The sequence below is a fragment of the Orbicella faveolata genome, unplaced genomic scaffold (assembly GCF_042242905.1).
Source record: "Orbicella faveolata isolate gen_17 unplaced genomic scaffold, um_ofav_v1 contig_3, whole genome shotgun sequence".
Classification (NCBI taxonomy): Eukaryota; Metazoa; Cnidaria; class Anthozoa; order Scleractinia; family Merulinidae; genus Orbicella; species Orbicella faveolata.
Window position 1 is genome coordinate 14,001,503 of NW_028301558.1, and position 17,773 is coordinate 14,019,275.

The 17,773-nt window shown below is 39.9% G+C and overlaps 2 protein-coding genes across 2 annotated transcripts; one reads left to right on the plus strand and one right to left on the minus strand.

Moving 5' to 3' along the window:
• Positions 1–577: 577 nt before the first annotated feature.
• On the plus strand, positions 578–4,900 carry LOC110062193 (kelch-like protein 18). The gene is made up of 5 exons (XM_020769068.2): positions 578–1,517; positions 2,284–2,430; positions 2,873–3,041; positions 3,645–3,779; positions 4,480–4,900. The coding sequence occupies exons 1-5, from the start codon at positions 578–580 to the stop codon at positions 4,898–4,900; spliced, it is 1,812 nt and encodes a 603-aa protein (XP_020624727.1).
• Positions 4,901–5,108: 208 nt separating this feature from the next.
• On the minus strand, positions 5,109–17,720 carry LOC110062174 (uncharacterized). The gene is made up of 15 exons (XM_020769057.2): positions 17,516–17,720; positions 16,683–16,880; positions 14,489–15,231; positions 13,620–13,678; positions 12,639–12,742; positions 12,459–12,548; positions 11,551–11,634; positions 10,696–10,792; positions 10,252–10,340; positions 9,915–10,017; positions 9,219–9,401; positions 8,486–8,644; positions 7,694–7,823; positions 7,043–7,119; positions 5,109–6,619 (listed from the first exon to the last, which is right to left on the minus strand). Exons 1-15 carry the CDS (start codon positions 17,623–17,625, stop codon positions 5,543–5,545), a joined length of 3,303 nt encoding a protein of 1,100 aa, XP_020624716.2. The 5' UTR covers positions 17,626–17,720; the 3' UTR covers positions 5,109–5,542.
• Positions 17,721–17,773: the final 53 nt, after the last annotated feature.

Here is a 17,773-nt window from a genome sequence, read left to right on the forward strand (position 1 = left end):
GTCCCTCATTGTTTCACATGAAAGACTTCAAGTAACATATCGTATTTCACTAAGCATCAATGCAGTATCTGACTCGTCTCCAGTCGTCTTTTGAGAGGTCTGAGTAAGCGACATCCGAGGAAGTCTGGATGAAACACCTCTGGGCAAGGAGTGAAAATCATGGGTAGGAAGGAAGAGACTATTTCCTTCCCCTCACCCCTCGGGCTCGCGCTTGCAACTCCCTCATTTGTATTCAATGACTCTTTGAGAGGACTGGGGACGAGTCAGGAGCGGGGTAGCTTGCGCGAGCTTATCTTCCCTCGCGCTATTTTCTGATTAGCTGATTAGCCCTGACTAAAACATCATTTAGTACTACGAACTAGGGAACAAAATATTTGGAACTTCACTTATTTTGACAAATCAAGGAGCAACCCTTACTTTAAAATCAACTAAGCAACTCTAATGATCTAATTAATGATGACGCTCTCTCTTACCTTAATTACGAACTTTACGTCATAATAGAGAACAGCGCGCGTTATAAACTTAGTTTCAGAAAAGCTTGGTTTTTACGATGTAGTCTCTATGTCGGGATAGTTTTATGCGGCCTAAAAGACGATTGCCTCAGAAAGCTCGTTTAAAAAGACAAGCCATGGAGGATAGTTTTGTCTTTTCGGACGAGAAATACTCAAAAGATGTCTTAAAGAGATTAAGCGGGCTCCAAAAACAAGGCATCATGTGTGATGTAACGATTAAGATTGACGACCAGGAGTTTCACGCCCACAGGAATATACTTTCTGCTAGCTCGGACTACTTTTTTGCAATGTTCAACGGAAACATGAAAGAGCGAAACCAGCGCGAGATTACAATCACTGGCGTCGACAAAGACAGCATGAAAGTGATCATGGGTTTTATTTACACGGGCGAGATCATATTGGACTGGAATAACGTCGAACCGATTCTACAAGGTGCCAATCTGATGCTCGTGCAGTCTGTAAAAGACGCGTGCTCTCGTTTTCTTGAAAGCCGACTAAACGTCAAGAACTGCCTCGGCATTCAAAGCCTCGCGGAGACTTACGCGTGTCAAAAATTGTGGACGGTAACGAACAATTTCATCTTTCAAAATTTTCCCCACGTTGCCGAGAATGAAGAATTCCTGAATTTGGACGAGAAACAAATCCAGGTTTTGTTACAAAGTGATGAAATTTCAGTGGAAAACGAGGAAAAGGTCTACGAAGCGCTGGTTGGTTGGATCAACTACGATCGCGAAAACAGACGGGAGTTCTTTCCCGTTTTAATGGAGGATGTTCGTCTTCCACTTGTTTCGCCGTATTACCTAGTTGATGTAGTTGAAAATGAGGAACTCTTTAACTCCTCGCCAAGGTGCAAGGAACTCCTGCAAGAGGCGCAACATTATCACTTGTTACCAGATCGACGTCAGCTATTGGACAGCACGAGAACGAGGCCGCGAAATTATGAACGTTTTCACGAGATTCTCGTCGCAATGGGCGGCAACGGAGACTACCATAATCAAAGCACTGGTAAGAAAGATTGTCTCTCATACAACTCACGCGCGACAAAACAATTCAGGTTTGCAGATGGTAAATGAAGCATTATAACTCCAGTAAATTGCGTTCTTCATATTGATTGATTAAATACCGCAACGCTTGAATTTAATTCTCTCCTTCCAAGAGAGTCTCCAATCGATAAACGTCCCCGTTGTTCAAGGAAAGGTTTTCCAATAAGTAGCCCTATTATAATTATCAAAATGCGCCTCTTGTGACTTTAACGCTCAGATACCAAGTTAGTTAAGTTTAGTTTAATTTGAGAACAGTTTGTGTTTTCTTTGTTTGATAGTTTGGTTAGACAGAAAAATATGAAAACCCTCACGAATAAATGTTCTTTTCTTCAATAAGCACTTCCCGTAGACCGCTTCTAAAATGTCATTACGTAGACCCAAATTCGGATGTTTTGTTTCTGTTCTGCATAGTGCCAGGACCTCACTGAGTACATATGGGTTCTTGCAAATTCACCCGCTGAAATGAGTGCAAGATTAAATATTAAACAAGATTTAAATCAGTACAAAAATAAATGGGGGAAGCTTAGATGAAACTATGGAATGAAATTACAACAAATAAATGTGGTCAGAGATGGTGGCCTTAAATTTTCTGGAAGAGTCTATCGACAAGTAATCAAATGGAAGACTGTTCCAGTTAATAATAGTTCTTGTCTAAATGATATCGTCTGGAGTAGAAAGGACTGCATGTGCATACAATGAAATGTATTTTCCGCTTCTTCGTCTTTCAGTCTATGGCTTCAATGTAGTAACTCAGCTGTGGTCAGACTTGCCACGGTTTACAAAGGATCGTGGGTATCATGGGATTGCAAGCTTTGGCGGGCAACTTTACGTCACAGGAGGGTACTGCAATATCAACTCTGAGACACTCGACATAGGTAACAAAAATTGCCCTGTGAAAACTGACAAACATGGCAAACCATTATTTGTCCGCAGTAGAAGTTTGAAGAAAATCTATCGAGTAGAACATTTTCGCGCGAACGCCCTGAAGAGAAAAAAAATTTCTAGCTTTAAATTTTTAAAATGACTTGAATATCAGAAGTCTTTGAACGGACAAGCGATTATAAGTCAAGGATAACACACCGTTAAATAAATTCGCGATCAGATCACGGAAAGTTTCGGTCAGTAATTTTCTAATTCACCGCAGATTTTCAGTTTTGTCCAGTTTATATTTTTAGTTATTTAAGTGGCGTTTAAAGTTTAAATTATATTCTCTTCAATAAAAAACGTTGCGTTGCTCGTTATTTCATTTGTTTTAGAAGTTTAAATTATTTTCTCTTGAATAAAAAAAAATGATGTGTTAATATGTTTTTTTCTCAGCCCAGCGTTATGATGTGCGGCAGAAGGAATGGCATAACATGCCCAACATGCTGACACGGAGAAGCAAACATGGATCTGTTGAGGTAGACGGTCATGTCTACATAGTCGGCGGCTATGACGGACAGAGCACGCTGAATTCCCTGGAATGCTACGGCTTTCAGTCCGCCAGGTAATTCAACAGTAAGCTTGCCTTACCATCCCCATGGAAATTCAATTATTTCTAGCCTGCCCCCGGTCGCTGTTGATGTAGAGGCGCGGCCTCATGGTTAGTGTGCTCCCCCTGGCTGGGGACACTGTCCGTTGTTTTCTTGGGCAAGTTAACTCTCACAATGCCTCTCACCACCCAGTTGTACAAATGGATACCGGCGAATTTAATGCTGGGGGTACCCTTGCGATAGACTAGCGTTGCATCCATACTCCTAGTCGCTTAATGCTACAGCATCCGGGATATAAGCTCTTACGTTATGGGCCACTTGGTTCGTATGCAGACTTTACACTTTACCGCCCGGTCATTGTTGAAAGCCCCCCATGACAATTTGCTGAAAAGAAAGTTTTACATATCGCGGGATTTTTATTGTTACTATGTCATGGAGTTAAACAACATCGAAACATGTATTTTAAAGTCCGGCCTATTATCGTAAAGATGCCTACCCTTGCTGATTTACCAAAAAGGATCTGTGCCATTCGGTACCCAAGACTACAAATTTGTCAAAATCATTGTGCTTAAAGATCCTAAGAATTACGCCATACTTTTTTTTTACGAATCCTTAAGATGGCGTACGAAAGCTCCAATGCCAACCAGAAGAAGGTGCATCTGTGCAGTGGCTCATGGGAAGTCCATTTACGTCATTGGTGGCCATGATGGATCAAGTATTTTGAACACCGTGGAGTGCTATGATACTGCAAGGTAATAAGAAATGTTCAGAGGGTTTTTACTACAAGTGTTAGGAGACTAACGCTACCTAAATAACCGCATTTGGCCAATCAAAGCCAACGCAGATAGGCAATGAGCCAATCAGAGCTCACAACAAATTCAATAACTTGTACCAAGCGGGGGAAAATTAACGCGCGTTACTCAAATCACGCTCTGATTGGTTAAACACCGTTCAAGGCATTTTTAGCCATTCACAAAGCAAAGTTTAAAGAGCCCCGCTAAAATGTAAGATGTAAGATCAAAGTGTACTTGCCGGTCATGGTAAACAAGGAACTACACTGCGAGAACATTCTTGACCATGTTTTTTGGGTGTTTAAACGAATTGAAGATTAAACAAAAAAAAAGTGTTTCCAGTTACTCCCTTGTTGGCCAGACCAGGAACATTTCAGGGCACAAATTAAAATGCTGCAATCACGAAATGTAAAGCGAACGATGCGAATTGAACGATGCGCGATCCAAAACAAGGGAACTGAGCGTAGTAGTTTTTGAGGGAAAAGTTTAAACTTTTAGTTGCTTCTTTTCGGAAGGAAGCTTTGCATCCGCAAGAAACCTTGCGCAGTTGCGTGCAGCTGGAAAACCAGAAAACACTTAAGTAAACACTGAAATTCATTCAATTTTCAAAACTGTGTTTTGGCGTTTCATTTTTTCATTACATTTACTTTAAACTCAACAGGGACACTTGGAATTCAACTGAGGTCCAACCCATGCGCGACAGACGGTCGTTCCCAAGTGCAGTTGTTACAGACGACGAAATGTACGTCCTGGGTGGCTACGATGGAAACGACACGCTCAGATCTGTGGAGTGTTACAGCTTTACCACACTCGAGTGGACCCAGGTCCCTCCCATGGGCACGCCCAGGTCCAACGCTGGCGCATGCGTATTCAATAGCAAAATCTACCTCGTCGGGGGATGGGACGGGATCAGTTTGAATTCTGTGGAGTGCTTTGACGTGGGTACTCGCGTATGGCAGCGCATGCCTTCCCTTCCACGTCCAACAACTGGTGTACGGTGCTGTTTTTTATCCTTCCAGTCTACGAACGAACAAAAGCCCAAGAGCAGGGGCAGTCGCGGCCATATGTGCATTATATGCTGATGGGTGTGGCACTGTATCTTACTCTCAAAGTTATCATGAACTAAACCGTTCTTTTAAGCTGTGGTATTTATTACACGCGTTCGTTCGTAGACTGAAGAATTGTCTGTCTTTTCTCGTAAACAAAGTTAAGTTAGCGTTTTGTCCTCGTTAAGCTGGCAACAACAGACACAATCGAATTGTTATCGCTACAAGGAAACCTGGACAGCTCTTGCATTTTTAACACTGTGTTTATTGTGATTGTGGCGAACAATAAGGTACAAACAGAAATCTGGTCAAACTTCAACTAATAAAAGGAATACTCACTTACTTTTTAATTTTATCGAGATATTTTGCTATAAACTCTCCTTTTTTTTCTTATAACACTAGGTGCACCCTAACTCTTTGTACTCTGGGCGGCAAGGACCTCAGGGTGTAGTCTCCCTACATAGATTTTCGTAGAGTCTTCCCCCCTCAACCCTATCCTCTCCCTTATGAATACGATAGTAAAGCTAGAAGCGCAAACAAGATAGAAAAGACGAGTTTCCTTGCGTAGCCAACCAAAAACGTTTTTCGGCGTCACTAGCAATTCCAATTGAAAAGGTTACGAAAGTTTCTTCGGAGTTTCGTCGCGAGTTAACTCGAAAATTTTCAATTTAGTTTAGTCTAGTCCAGTTCGAGAAAATCATTCATGTTGCAACCATCCGGGAAATCACGACACTGTGACTGCGGACAGCCCTCACCAACTGTTTTATTTAATAATAATGAAGCGTCCTCTGTGTTCACTGTGCTGGCGCTGTTGGCCTGGGCGCCATCTTGAGAATTACTAGCCTTATTTTCACTCGTGAAGGTTTCAACTTGTCCTCTCGCCGTGCTGCTATCATTTTCAGTTGTCTGGGGTTTATCTTCAAAGCTCGAAGCGCAATCGATTTTGTGTTCATTGCTAGCTTCCAGTCCTTCAGTTCCGTTATTAGAGAGTTCCTTTTCCGAGGTCTCCTCTTTGCAATCTGTTGATGCAGGCGCCTTGTTTGGATTACATGAAGCTATACGTGCCTTGGATTCTTTTGGACGAGACTGGCTCGTTCCTGAAAGAGAAGCAGCTTTGGGTCCTGCTGGTACGTTTTTCGCTCGCACACGAGAACCCTCCACAGTAAGGGGCTTTTCTCTGGTGAATCTCTTGTCATTGTCACTTAGTAGAGCAGGTCTGGATTTTGATGGGGCCTTTTTAATAACCCCGTAAGAGTTTGAAGCAGATGAAGGTTGTCCGGTAGAATTCTCTTGAGTTGATATAGACCTGGTTTTCTTGTTAGATGTTGCTGGTTGAAATTTACCCGCAGCTTGACAAGAACTTCGAGTGGAAGGTTCATTTGACTTTGACGATAATACCTTTCCACGCCCCAGTGCGGAAGAAGTCGGAGCAGACAATCTTGAACTTCCTGGAGTTCCGGTCCCCCAAGTTGTCAAAGGTCTTTTTTCAGCAGCACCCTTTGATGCCGACGGCATTTTCCCACGACCCAGCATCGCGCTTCCTTGGGTAGACAAGGGCCGCGCCGAAATGGGCCGCTTATTCGTTGGCGGAGGACCAGTCCTCCCTTGGAAGCCCCTGGTCGAGGAAGGCCTTTCATGTTGAGAGCTTCTGTTTAGCTGTCCATCAACTGTAGCATTTCCTCTTCCGAGTCCTCTTGAGCGAGATTCGGTTCCAGCACGTTGCAAAGTGCTTCTTGTTGGAGGTCTGCGAGAAGTCTTCACGACAGAATCAAAAAACAAAGATAAAACAAGATGACAAATTAATTTAGGTTAAAATATAAACTATACTTCTACACATGGAAAATGTTGAAATGAATGCCACAAAAATAGACCCAAGTAAGAATAAAACCAACCCCAGTGGCGTCAAGCCGTGTAATAAACTAATTTGAACGAGAAGAATAAACACGTGACAAGTCGACAAACGCGAGAAAAGCTATCAAAGCCAGATCACGTGTGCTTTGGTTTTTGCACCTGATTGGCTAACAAGACAATATCTTCATTTTGATCGGTTGGAGACCTTTATACTTCAATGAGTTTTACAAACCATTCAAAAAGACTCCACAAACTTTCGCCAATCCTATTTACAGTATTCAAACCATCACTCACTACGTCTTTTTTTTTACTTTTAATAAAGCTCACCTGCGCTGAAGGTGGTGCACTCCTCTGTCTTGTGTTGCTACGATCCCCTGAATCCCCGAAACCACTAAACACGGCGCCTATCAGATTAAAACAAAATTTATCCAGTTACCTGAATCAGTTAAACTGTGAACGAGCAGTTATTAGCAACAACTGATAAACTTTAGATGGAATTGCTTCTAAGCCTTTGGGAGGATTAAGTCAGCGTCGGGCCAAGTGGTCCATACAGCCGGAGCTTCCCCCGATTTTAAGCGACTAGAAGTATTTGTACTCCCCCCTGGATGGGATGCTAGTCCATCGCAAGGTTACCCCCATTATTAAATTCGCCGCCTGGGTGGAGAGAGGCACTGTGAGAGTAAAGCCGGTGTCTTGTCCAAGAACACAACGCGATGACCTCGGCCAGGGCTTGAACCCGGACCGCTCGATTGAGTGTTAGAACGGCAAGCATTTACCATATATGCCAAATTTAAAATCAAAAGGTTGTTTTGGGAGGTTTCTTTGAGATGGTATTTTGCCTCTGTAATTCAAATAACTTTCACTATGGACCTTCCGTGTGTAAGTTTACCGTTGCATCTCTGGTGAATTTCTTAAGATGCATCAATTTTTAAAGTTACAAAGATATCAAAATCCCAGACAAGCATGTTTTGATATTACCTTCCTTTATTTCTCGCTGTGTAACATACTTTAGTCTTTTCCATCCCTCTGATCGAGTAACCTTAAAAAGGTTTGATCTTGCGAACTTGACACAGTCATTGTGTAAATGGACCACAAGATCAACAACTTCCTGAGAGTGATTAATCAAACAAACCTGTCCAACACTAGGCAAATACAATCAGATGCATAGTAGCAAACAGCTTCTCTTCAACTGGAAAGAGAAATTTGCACCAGACACTCAACTTTGGAAACTTTTGTTCTGTCAAACGCTTTTGCTAAGAGACAAAATCGTACAGAAAAGGTTCATTTTGCAATAAATAGTTGGTAACTTTTGTTCTGTCAAACGTTTTTGCTAAGAGACGAATTCGTACAGAAAATGTTCATTTTGCAGTAAATCTTATAAGTTTTTTCACCGAGTTTATCCTGGACAAAACTAGCGACTAAATAAACAGTAAAAATCATTTGGCGCGAAAATGTGCTCGGATATTTGTCCTCGGACATTATCTGTTCCGAGAAGCGAACAGTTTTCCGAGAGCAAGGACAAATATCCGAGCATATTTTCGTACCAAATGTCTTTATAATCCTTGAAATATTTTTTTGCAACTTGCGCCGTTTTGAAAACTGGGGAATATCTCTCTCGGATATTCCCAGTTTTAGCTGGGGCATTCAGCCACGTGACGCGTTTAGACCAATCGTGCGCGAGCGAAACTATTTGATGGCTTACAATTGGCCGTATGAGAATAATTCAGATGTCACCAGGTATACACTGGGCCACTGAGAAAGTGTTCTTACCTCCGGGTAGCACTCTTCACCCTCCTCTTGGGTCTTCAGTTTAATGATCCTTTTTAACATGAGAATGGCCCTGAGCTGGTCACAACAGTTTTCAATCGTCAAGTTCCTCTTCACTGCAGCAAGAATTTTCTCCAGAACAGGCACCGACCAACCTACCCCCTGAACCGCAGAAAAAAAATAAATAAAAAAATAAACTGAGTGCCTTACACTGACAATATATCTCCTAAAAAGGGTCAACATAGCGTCAGCTTTGAGAGCTCCTCCGACATTGCTTAGCCAAACAGACCCACACGGTACTAAAGCTAGAAATACCTGGGAAAATATGGTTCAGTACAAGGAATATGAAAAATGAAAATTCCTTCATCGCTGATTTTGCTAATAATAGCTGAAATGGTGGGTACGACAAAGATATTATACGAAATGAAAGACAGTTAGGGTTAGGAAGTCGAAGTTGGCCGTTCGGTCGGTCGGTCGGTCGGTCAGTCACAGGGCTCGAAAATAGTGCCGTCCGGCTGTTCGAGACAACTGGAAGATTCCCCTTCTGGGCAAGTACCTTTTCATTCTCACCTGCCTAATGGGCAAGGGATCAGATAAGTCGTCTGCCAACTAAATCATTAAAAAAGCAAAAGTAACTTGTTCCAAGGGCAAGCTGGAATTCACATTTTTTCCGAGCCCTGCAGTCAGCCTGTTGGTTTGTCAGTCATAAGCAGATAATACCTGTGACATTTATTACCTTGAGGATCTCATGAAAACTCCTTTCATCTATCATGGAGAAAAAATTGTTGCTGACAAACAACAAACAGGATTCCTGGACTGTGGAGACCGCCACGTGAACAGGCTCAGTCCACTTGACCAGCGGTGTACATGAGGACAGCTTGTCACAGTGATTTAAGACTTCTATAGCCGACGATATGACCTGCCATAAGGTAATCATAACTAGTTCATACATACGCGAAGCGTGCAAAGACGTGTTACTTGAACGTAACAAGCTGCATGCATAAACCCCTCTGCTGACAATGCCTGGCTATAATTCTTGGTAAAATTAATAATTGAATTTGATACAAGCTAGGAGGGCTAGAACTCTGCTTTCTGTGATATGAAATAACTATGGAAACAGCTTAGACTACGAGTAGTCCCTCTTCTGCTTAGTCCGTCGTGCGTGATGCGAAAGAACACAGTAAGAAAAAAACTGCCGCGCGAAATTCTGGGGGCGAAAAGCGCAGGAAAGGAGGAAAGTCCCTCCTTTTCGCCCGCAGGATGCCGACCGACAATTTTTTTCTTGCGGTTTTCTTTTGCATCACGCACAACGGATTAGAGCAAAAAAGGGACTACTTGTAGTCAAAAATTCATTGCAAGTACTAAGCAATTATTTGAAAAATACAAATTTTCCCACCACGGGTATGCATCATACAACAAATTAATCACTTACAAAACTACCCTGAATTTCTGCCAGGACTTCTTCCTGAAGCTTCTTTGGAAGAGTGGCAAATCCCTTGCTACCCAGAACACGATCAAAGTGTTTTGCTATCCATCTGCAAAAGTACGTTTCGTGTAAAAGTCAAAAGAAGGTGGTGGCGCTACTGATGAATAAAACACTATCAAGTGGATAAGTCTTAAGCGTAACAAAATCAGCTACATGTAAGCTTACCACTACATAGTGATCAACCTCAGTAATCTATAGATAGCATTATCCGTCTTTTGATCAACCAAACCAGCTCAGCAGACATCAGAGTGTTTTGTTACATATGAATGATACAGCTACCTACTTGATGCAGGATTTCCTAAGGTCAGCAAGACCAAACAGCTCAGAAACTTCTAAACATTCAGGAACACCAGCTAAACATTCAGCGCAGGGCTGAAAAATAAAAACAGCAGCTGGAGTGGTAAACTTAACAAAACGCTGAATTAACAAATTCAATTTGGAAAACATTAAGCTTGTCTTTGGAATAGATGTCTTGCAATGTGACCGTCTTGTATCTGCTAATGTAAGTCAAACTGTGCCACATGAATTCACATCACTGGCCTTAATCTGGCGACCAGTGGAGAAGTTTGTGTGTAGATAGTACACTGTGTAATGTTCAGAGATATAATGTACTTACAGAATGAATAGAGAATTGCAGCTAACATCATGGCATGTTTTGTAAAACTTTTCATTTTCACTTTTAACTTTCACACTGAGTGCTTATTTTCACATTTATTTAACACGTCACCTTATGAAACATGTGGCACTTGTCAATTTTTAAAGCGCAGATTATGATCTCTCTCAGTCCTTCAAGGCCATACATGTCCACAAGTGGTAATGTGTCACTACAAATTAAAAGAATAAAACAAATGTATTTATAAATCCGTAAGCATACATTTGCCTAGTTCCTGTATGGCTTCCTACCAGGTCTTCAAGGTCAATTGATTTTAGTGGCATATCCGAGATGAATGGCCCAGAATACACCTTTCATCTTCAGGACCAGGTGACCCGAAAACGAGGCGAAATATTGAGGCAAAGCAATAACCTCATAACCCAATGATTCAGATTCATGACGTGAGTAATATTAACTTCCCTTCATAGGACAAATTCAGTTTCATTGGCAACATTACAAACAGCTGATTCATGCTTTTACATGTAGCTACGCATCATCGAGTTATGATGCACTTACAAACTTCCAGTGTGCATCATAACTCAATGTTAAATGTACAGTAAAGCTGGAATCAAATGAATATTGTTAACTGTCAGTGATACTAAAATAATCACTAGATTTGCAAACTAGAAAAATTATAGAACATAATGACTGTCTAATATCATATGCCTGTAAAATTGCAGCAGCTTCTCAGAGATACTGTAGACCCTATTTATAAATGGTTGCCAATAAATTTTGTAGGTATTAAAATTAGCCCGACTAAAGTTTTTGAGTTGATAATTCAAAAACAGTTTTTACTCTCAAAAATTAGTAGTTATTAGTGAGGCTAATTTAAATGCATACAAAAGAATTTTAATTTGGCAGCCATTTATGAGTAGGTCTGTAAGTCTTTTCCACTGGAAAAGCAGTTTTCATTATTATTTTTTTACTTACCAAATGAGTGATGAATCACTCTTCACCTGAGTTATTCCTCCATACAAATACTTCAAAATGGTCATGAATCCATTATAATTGACCCTTTAATAAACAGATGATTGAAGCAGTTAGCAAGGATGTAGTAACCTATCCATTCACCACACTGTTTTTTCTTTTGTTATACCCCCTTACTTCCAGCCTCCAGCCACATCTCTCAAAGGCTTTGAGATGAAAGGAGCCCCAGGAACTTAATAGGATAAGAGCATCCTTCTACTCCTTAGCTGACACAATCTCTGCTGGTTGTTTGGACAGGGTGGGGGTTTGCTAGGGGGGAGTGGTTACACAAGATCCTACTAGGAACAGGTTATACAGGATTAACCATTTAAAAGCAATGGTCTGGTCAAACTACACATTTCTGCATGTCAGTTAACTGTGGAGTGGCAGCTACAGACAACTGTGTTGTCCTAGTTGGGACTCATAAGCATGGCATAAAAAAGGCCCATCAGGCCAGAGCTTATCTCGCTTTCTGCAGCATGAAGTGACTACGAATATTTCTACTCCCCTCTGTATGGGATGCTAGTCCATCGCAGGGCTACCCCCAGCATTAAGTTTGCCGGTACCCATTTATACACCTGCGTAGAGAGAGGCACTGTGAGAGTAAAGTGTCTTGCCCAAGAGCACAACACAATGTCCCTGGCCAGTGCTCAAACCCGGACCACTCGATCTGGAGATGAACGCACTAATGATGACGACACCGCTCTTCCCACATAAGCATGGCATGGCCACATGTACAAGGCAGGTTCTAGGATCTGTAAGGAGGTCTTTACACCTCCAGGACTATGTCATGCAGTCCAGCATTGAAGTATTCTGATTGGCTGATCAGCTATCTTAACCATGTCATAATTTGCTAATTAGAGCAGACTCACCCAATTAGAGGTATCTCATTAGTTTTTCCCTCAATCCAGTCACCATACAACATGGCTGAGAAGTAATTGGATCGTGCGCACAGAATGGCTCTGGAATTTATAACATCAAAGTCAGCAAACTATTAATAATAAGCCTTGTATTAGTCAAAAGAAAATCAATAGTGATTAGCAAACATTTACTTATGGGCTTTAACTTTGCCACCATTGACCAAAAATATGACATCATATCCAACCCCACTGGTAAATAACCGGAGTAAATCTTGACCAAGTTTACAGCAGCAACTCTAAGAATTAAACAACAAAAAAAATACTTAAACAGTATTTGGTATTTGAATTTATATTAGTTGTCTGAAAAAGCAAAAATTCAGTTACGTGAGGAATTTTAATGGAAAAACATTGGCTATATCTATGAGTTATTGACAAAGTGTGAGGTCAAGATGGCTGGAAATTGGCCAAGTTCTTTTTTTTTTTTGCATGTTTATGGGCCGAGACGGAGTGGAGGTCCACAAACGCACAAAAAAAGAACGAGGCCAATATCCAGCCATCTTGACTGAACAAGCTTGGTCAATAAGGGATCTATTATATGGTTTTCGGGGAAATGTTTTGTCGGACACGGAAGGCAGTCCCTAGTGGGCAAGATAGCTCCATTTTGCCCGCTTGGATAGCCAATCACAGCACAGGATTTGATTCATCTTGCCCGCTCACAGAGCTAACCGTATAATGACTTAATTTCAGACATTTTTCTAAACCACAACTAAAACAAAATCTAATTACATGTAAAACATTTTCTACTCCAGGGTTCGAGCAAAAGCACTTGTTAAGATGCCAATGAACAAATTTTTGTTTAATATTCTAGTGAGAACAGTTATGTAACAATTTGAAAAATATAATGTGAAATGTTAGTCAACAAAAGGTACATTATTTTTAAAATGAAACTCATTGTTAGTTTTCTGATGGGTATAATGAAGCTTCTTCAGTTGAGAAGTAACCAACTCCACCAGTAGTAGGCTCAATGTATTTCAAACACAACAGAATAGTTTTGATCTTGGGGGACATTCATGCCCTAGCCATGGAATTTTAAGGACAAATAGTCCTAGGGGAAGAATGTTGCAAGTTCGCAAGTTCACACACTGGCTCAAACCCTGCTACTCCAGACCTCACCTCTAATTCATTCTCTGATGGCTTGTCAGCTGCTCCTTGATCCACTGTTAGATCAAAATCTGAAGTAAAGTGATTTGACTGAAAGCTTAAAAATTGATCATGATTGTACATAAAGGGACTCAGTGACAAAAAGAAATTAAAAACTTCAGCCCTCTCGCCTGATTTTGACAATACAGTGCACACTTGTGTATGAAATTACAAACTACTCTATCAATAACACTGTCATATTAGATAAATTTACAGGGCAGCACAAGTAGTAACATTCATTTTGTGCAGTTAGTTTTAATTAACTACACCCAGCAGATCAAGCTCTGATTTCACCTATTAATGCTACTCAACAGTAACTGGTATTATAATAATAGTATTAATACATAATTATATGGCTTGAGTTTGTAGCCCAAATATATAATGCACACTTTGATCAGCTAATTCTAGGGCACTAAAGTCTATTCTCCTGTAATGCTCATGGGCTGATTACGGGCCTGCGAGAACAAAGTAAAAGCTTTATAATAAACAACTTATTAAACTCAAATGTTTGGTCTCTACAGGAAAATCTCAAACCTTGGCTTTGCTGTATTGAGCAAGCGTAAGCGGGTCAACATGACAAAGTCTCAGTTTGAGATTTTCCTGTAAAAACTGAACATTCAAGGTTAATAAGTAGTTGTTGTTTCCTGCCAAATCCTCAATGTGGCTACAGCTACAGATGTAGATTAAGTGAGTTGACAGCAGGGATGCCAACAAAACACTCCATGTGATAAAATGACATCAAACACATGGAACTACTACTAAAATTTTAAATCCAATGGGCAGAAAATGAGTTTGATCATTCTACAACTTCAGTCCATACCAGTCCAGAGAATTGGAATTACCTTGCTTTGGTCTGAAATTGTTTCCAACAATTTTGGCATCAGTGGAAGTCAATTTGTAAGTTACGTCCTCCTCTACTCCTTCAGCTTGACAATTAAAAAGACGTCTTGAAAGTGGTGTGCATGTATCATATCCCCCTTGAGGACAGACAGACCCAGTTCCTTCTTCAAGAACCCCAGTATGGAGACCATTAACTAAATCAATATTATTCTGATCTGCCTGGTCTTGGGGTCGATGGGTCACATTTTCTTGAGTGGTATTGCTAATGGTAACAACATGAGGGTGACTTGATTCCTGACCAGCAAGTTCTGCGTTATTTGCCACACCATCACATAAACAGCAAGGAGACACACTCTGTGTTTCAAAATCCTCGTCACTATTCTGCTGAGAATCAGTCCTTTCACCATTTCCTAACATATCAATGGTATCTGTGACAGCAATTTTTGAATCTTTACTCTTCACATCACCACACTGTGATTGGGTGCATTTAACATCACCTCCACAAGATTCCATTGCATTGAATGTGGTTGTTGTTGTCCCACAACCATCTACAGCACAACAAGGCTGGATAATATTATCACTTCCATCTACATCTACATCATTCTGAAAGCTTGCATTGTCTGCTTTTAATTCAGTCTCGCAAACAACATGATTGATTTCATCTGCCAGACATGGAGTTTTCTGCCTACTCCATGGATGGCTTGACTCATTGTAGTCTTTGAAATCATCTTCAGTGTAGGCAGACCTTTCCGAAAACAGCAGAAAATGATTTGTTGATTATTATAATTACAAATTTGGATGGATCTAAAGAACATTTGCTGTATTGTACATTAACAATGTGACAAAAAATACGTCATTTTTAGGATACATGTGCTGACTAAGTTACTCTCAAAATGAAGGTGGACACCTAGAAATAACCTTCTTCTAAAGAAGAAAAACACCAGTGGAAAGAAGAAATAAAAACTTAACAAGGGTGGATACGACTAAGGTTGATTTGGTCTAACTATGAGTGACAAATGTACAAATTTAAACAAAATTATTGCATAACATACCACCTGGACCTCAATTTAAACAAGTTAGGTGACTGTTTCAAATAGCTACGGAACAGGTAATTCTGTTTATTTTGGATAATTATGAGCCCTATACATCAAATTGGCATGGTAACAGCCTTTGATGGGTCAAGTCACAGCCACATATTATTAAAACAAAGATGAAAATAAACAGCATTTCCATACAAATTGAGATCAACTTGAAAAAGTCAGGCCGCCATTTTTTAAGTTTGCTCAAAAAAATATCTGTTTCAGTCTTATCCAATTTCTCCCATCCATTCCCTTTATGGGTTTCCTGTATTTCTCTCGAGTTCCCCTACAGTTTTAAGCTGTTAATGTGATATTTCAGATAATTCTGTGACCAGTTTATCATTGCTTAAAATTGCCTGACCCAGCCCCATTAAGGACAGTGTGTAAGAATAAGAAATTTAAGTTCATTTATTTTTTAACTACATTAATAAAACAGTCCTAGGAAAAAATGCATGCTGATTGGTTTAAAATTGTGTTTCTATAACTCAATAGAAACACAGAACTAGCACAAGCTGTTGGCGTAATAATGCACAAGCAAAGAAAATGTACATTTTGATAATCAAAGTTAACAAGTTGTTTTTCTTTTTTTCATCTCTGTGTTTTCTCAAAGATATAGAAAACATGTTCTCCGTGTTTCTATTGAGTTATAGAAATACTTGTGAAAGTTTGGGAGAACTCAAAAAAGCTGTGGAAACAAATTTTCCCTCATGTTTCTATAACTTGATAGAAACACAGTACATGTTTTCTATTTCTTAAGTATTAAGTTTAATTAACCTGATTTACAGGAGGTTTTGATCATGATGGCAATAGTATGGCTTAGCATAAACCAAGACTGCTGAAATTATAAGAAGATATAAGACATATCTGTACAGTCTCAATCTGAAGTGAAATATTTACAAATTTTAAACCAGCAGAAAAGGGAGCAAGTATAAGATGAATCAGTGTGCAAAGTTGTAAATAGCTCATGTTCTTACTGGTATTTGTAAATATTTTTCTTTATTACTTTACATTAAAGATGATTTCCAGGGTGTTCAGACTGTGCAGTATGGACTGAAAATCAACTTGAAGCAGCAAAATATTTATTAGGTTATATACAGTAATTGAAAATTTTGAATACCTTAGAAATGTCTCAAACTCAGTAGCTTCTAATCCATTTATTTGGATACATGTTTGGACAGAAACAGGTGAGGAATGTCTTGGAAGAAAATGCCAACAAAAATTCGGTGCTCTGGCTCTCAGTAAAACTGTGTGAGCTTGAAATTCTGAATTACATACTGTAAATGATACATCACTGAAGGTGGTGTCTCCATAGAGCCTAAAATTCAAAGCAAGACAAGTTGTCACATTAATATTTACAAAGTCAACTTGTGTTTAAGTCAGATTCAAATACTGATCATTGGTTTATACCAGCGTCTTCCTCCCAGACGTCACTGATCGGTCTGTCAGTTTTAAATAAAGCTTTTATTATTATTATTATCATTCTTCTTCTTCTTATTATTATTGTTATTAAAACCCTTCGCCGTGACTTGAATTATTTATATCGGGACAAAGAAAATGGTCTACCTCTGCATCTTCAAAGAATGAGTTTGCCCAACGCTCCCTAAAAATTATAAAGGTAAGCTTAGAGGTTTCTTCAAATTCATTCATCAGAAGATTTCCTCCTGTCGGTATATTAAATCTGTTAATTGACAGAGATCATTTCACAACTTACAAACTTACTATGATGCAAGTTGTTGTTTGTACACTTAGTTTTTCATGCACTCTTTTTTCGTAGATAAATCACTCAGTAGGTCAGATTCAATAGAGAGATGGACTGTAAGACCTTTTGGAATACTTCTCAGCAGACAAAGGTAGCAAGCTGTATCTTAAATTGCGTCAATAAAGAATACTTTGCATTTCGATTTGACACTGAAAATCGACAACTTAGTTTGAACATTAAATTTGCATCACCTGGATAAATCCGCTAACAAATCTTGCTTGGACGCTTGACGCAACTTTTCCCTTACATTCTCTTCTCGTTCTTTAAAAGCTTTGCTCTTTAAAAACGATGCAGAGGTCATATTTTTAAATATGGCTTCTTAAAAGAAGCAAAAAATGCATAGCTAATTCAGCGAAATAGCTCAGTGTGCTGTTTTTTGCCAGGCGTTCCTCCTCTTTTGCTCCGCGATAACATCTCGGCCAAGTCTCTCTCGGTCGTGGAACACCTGC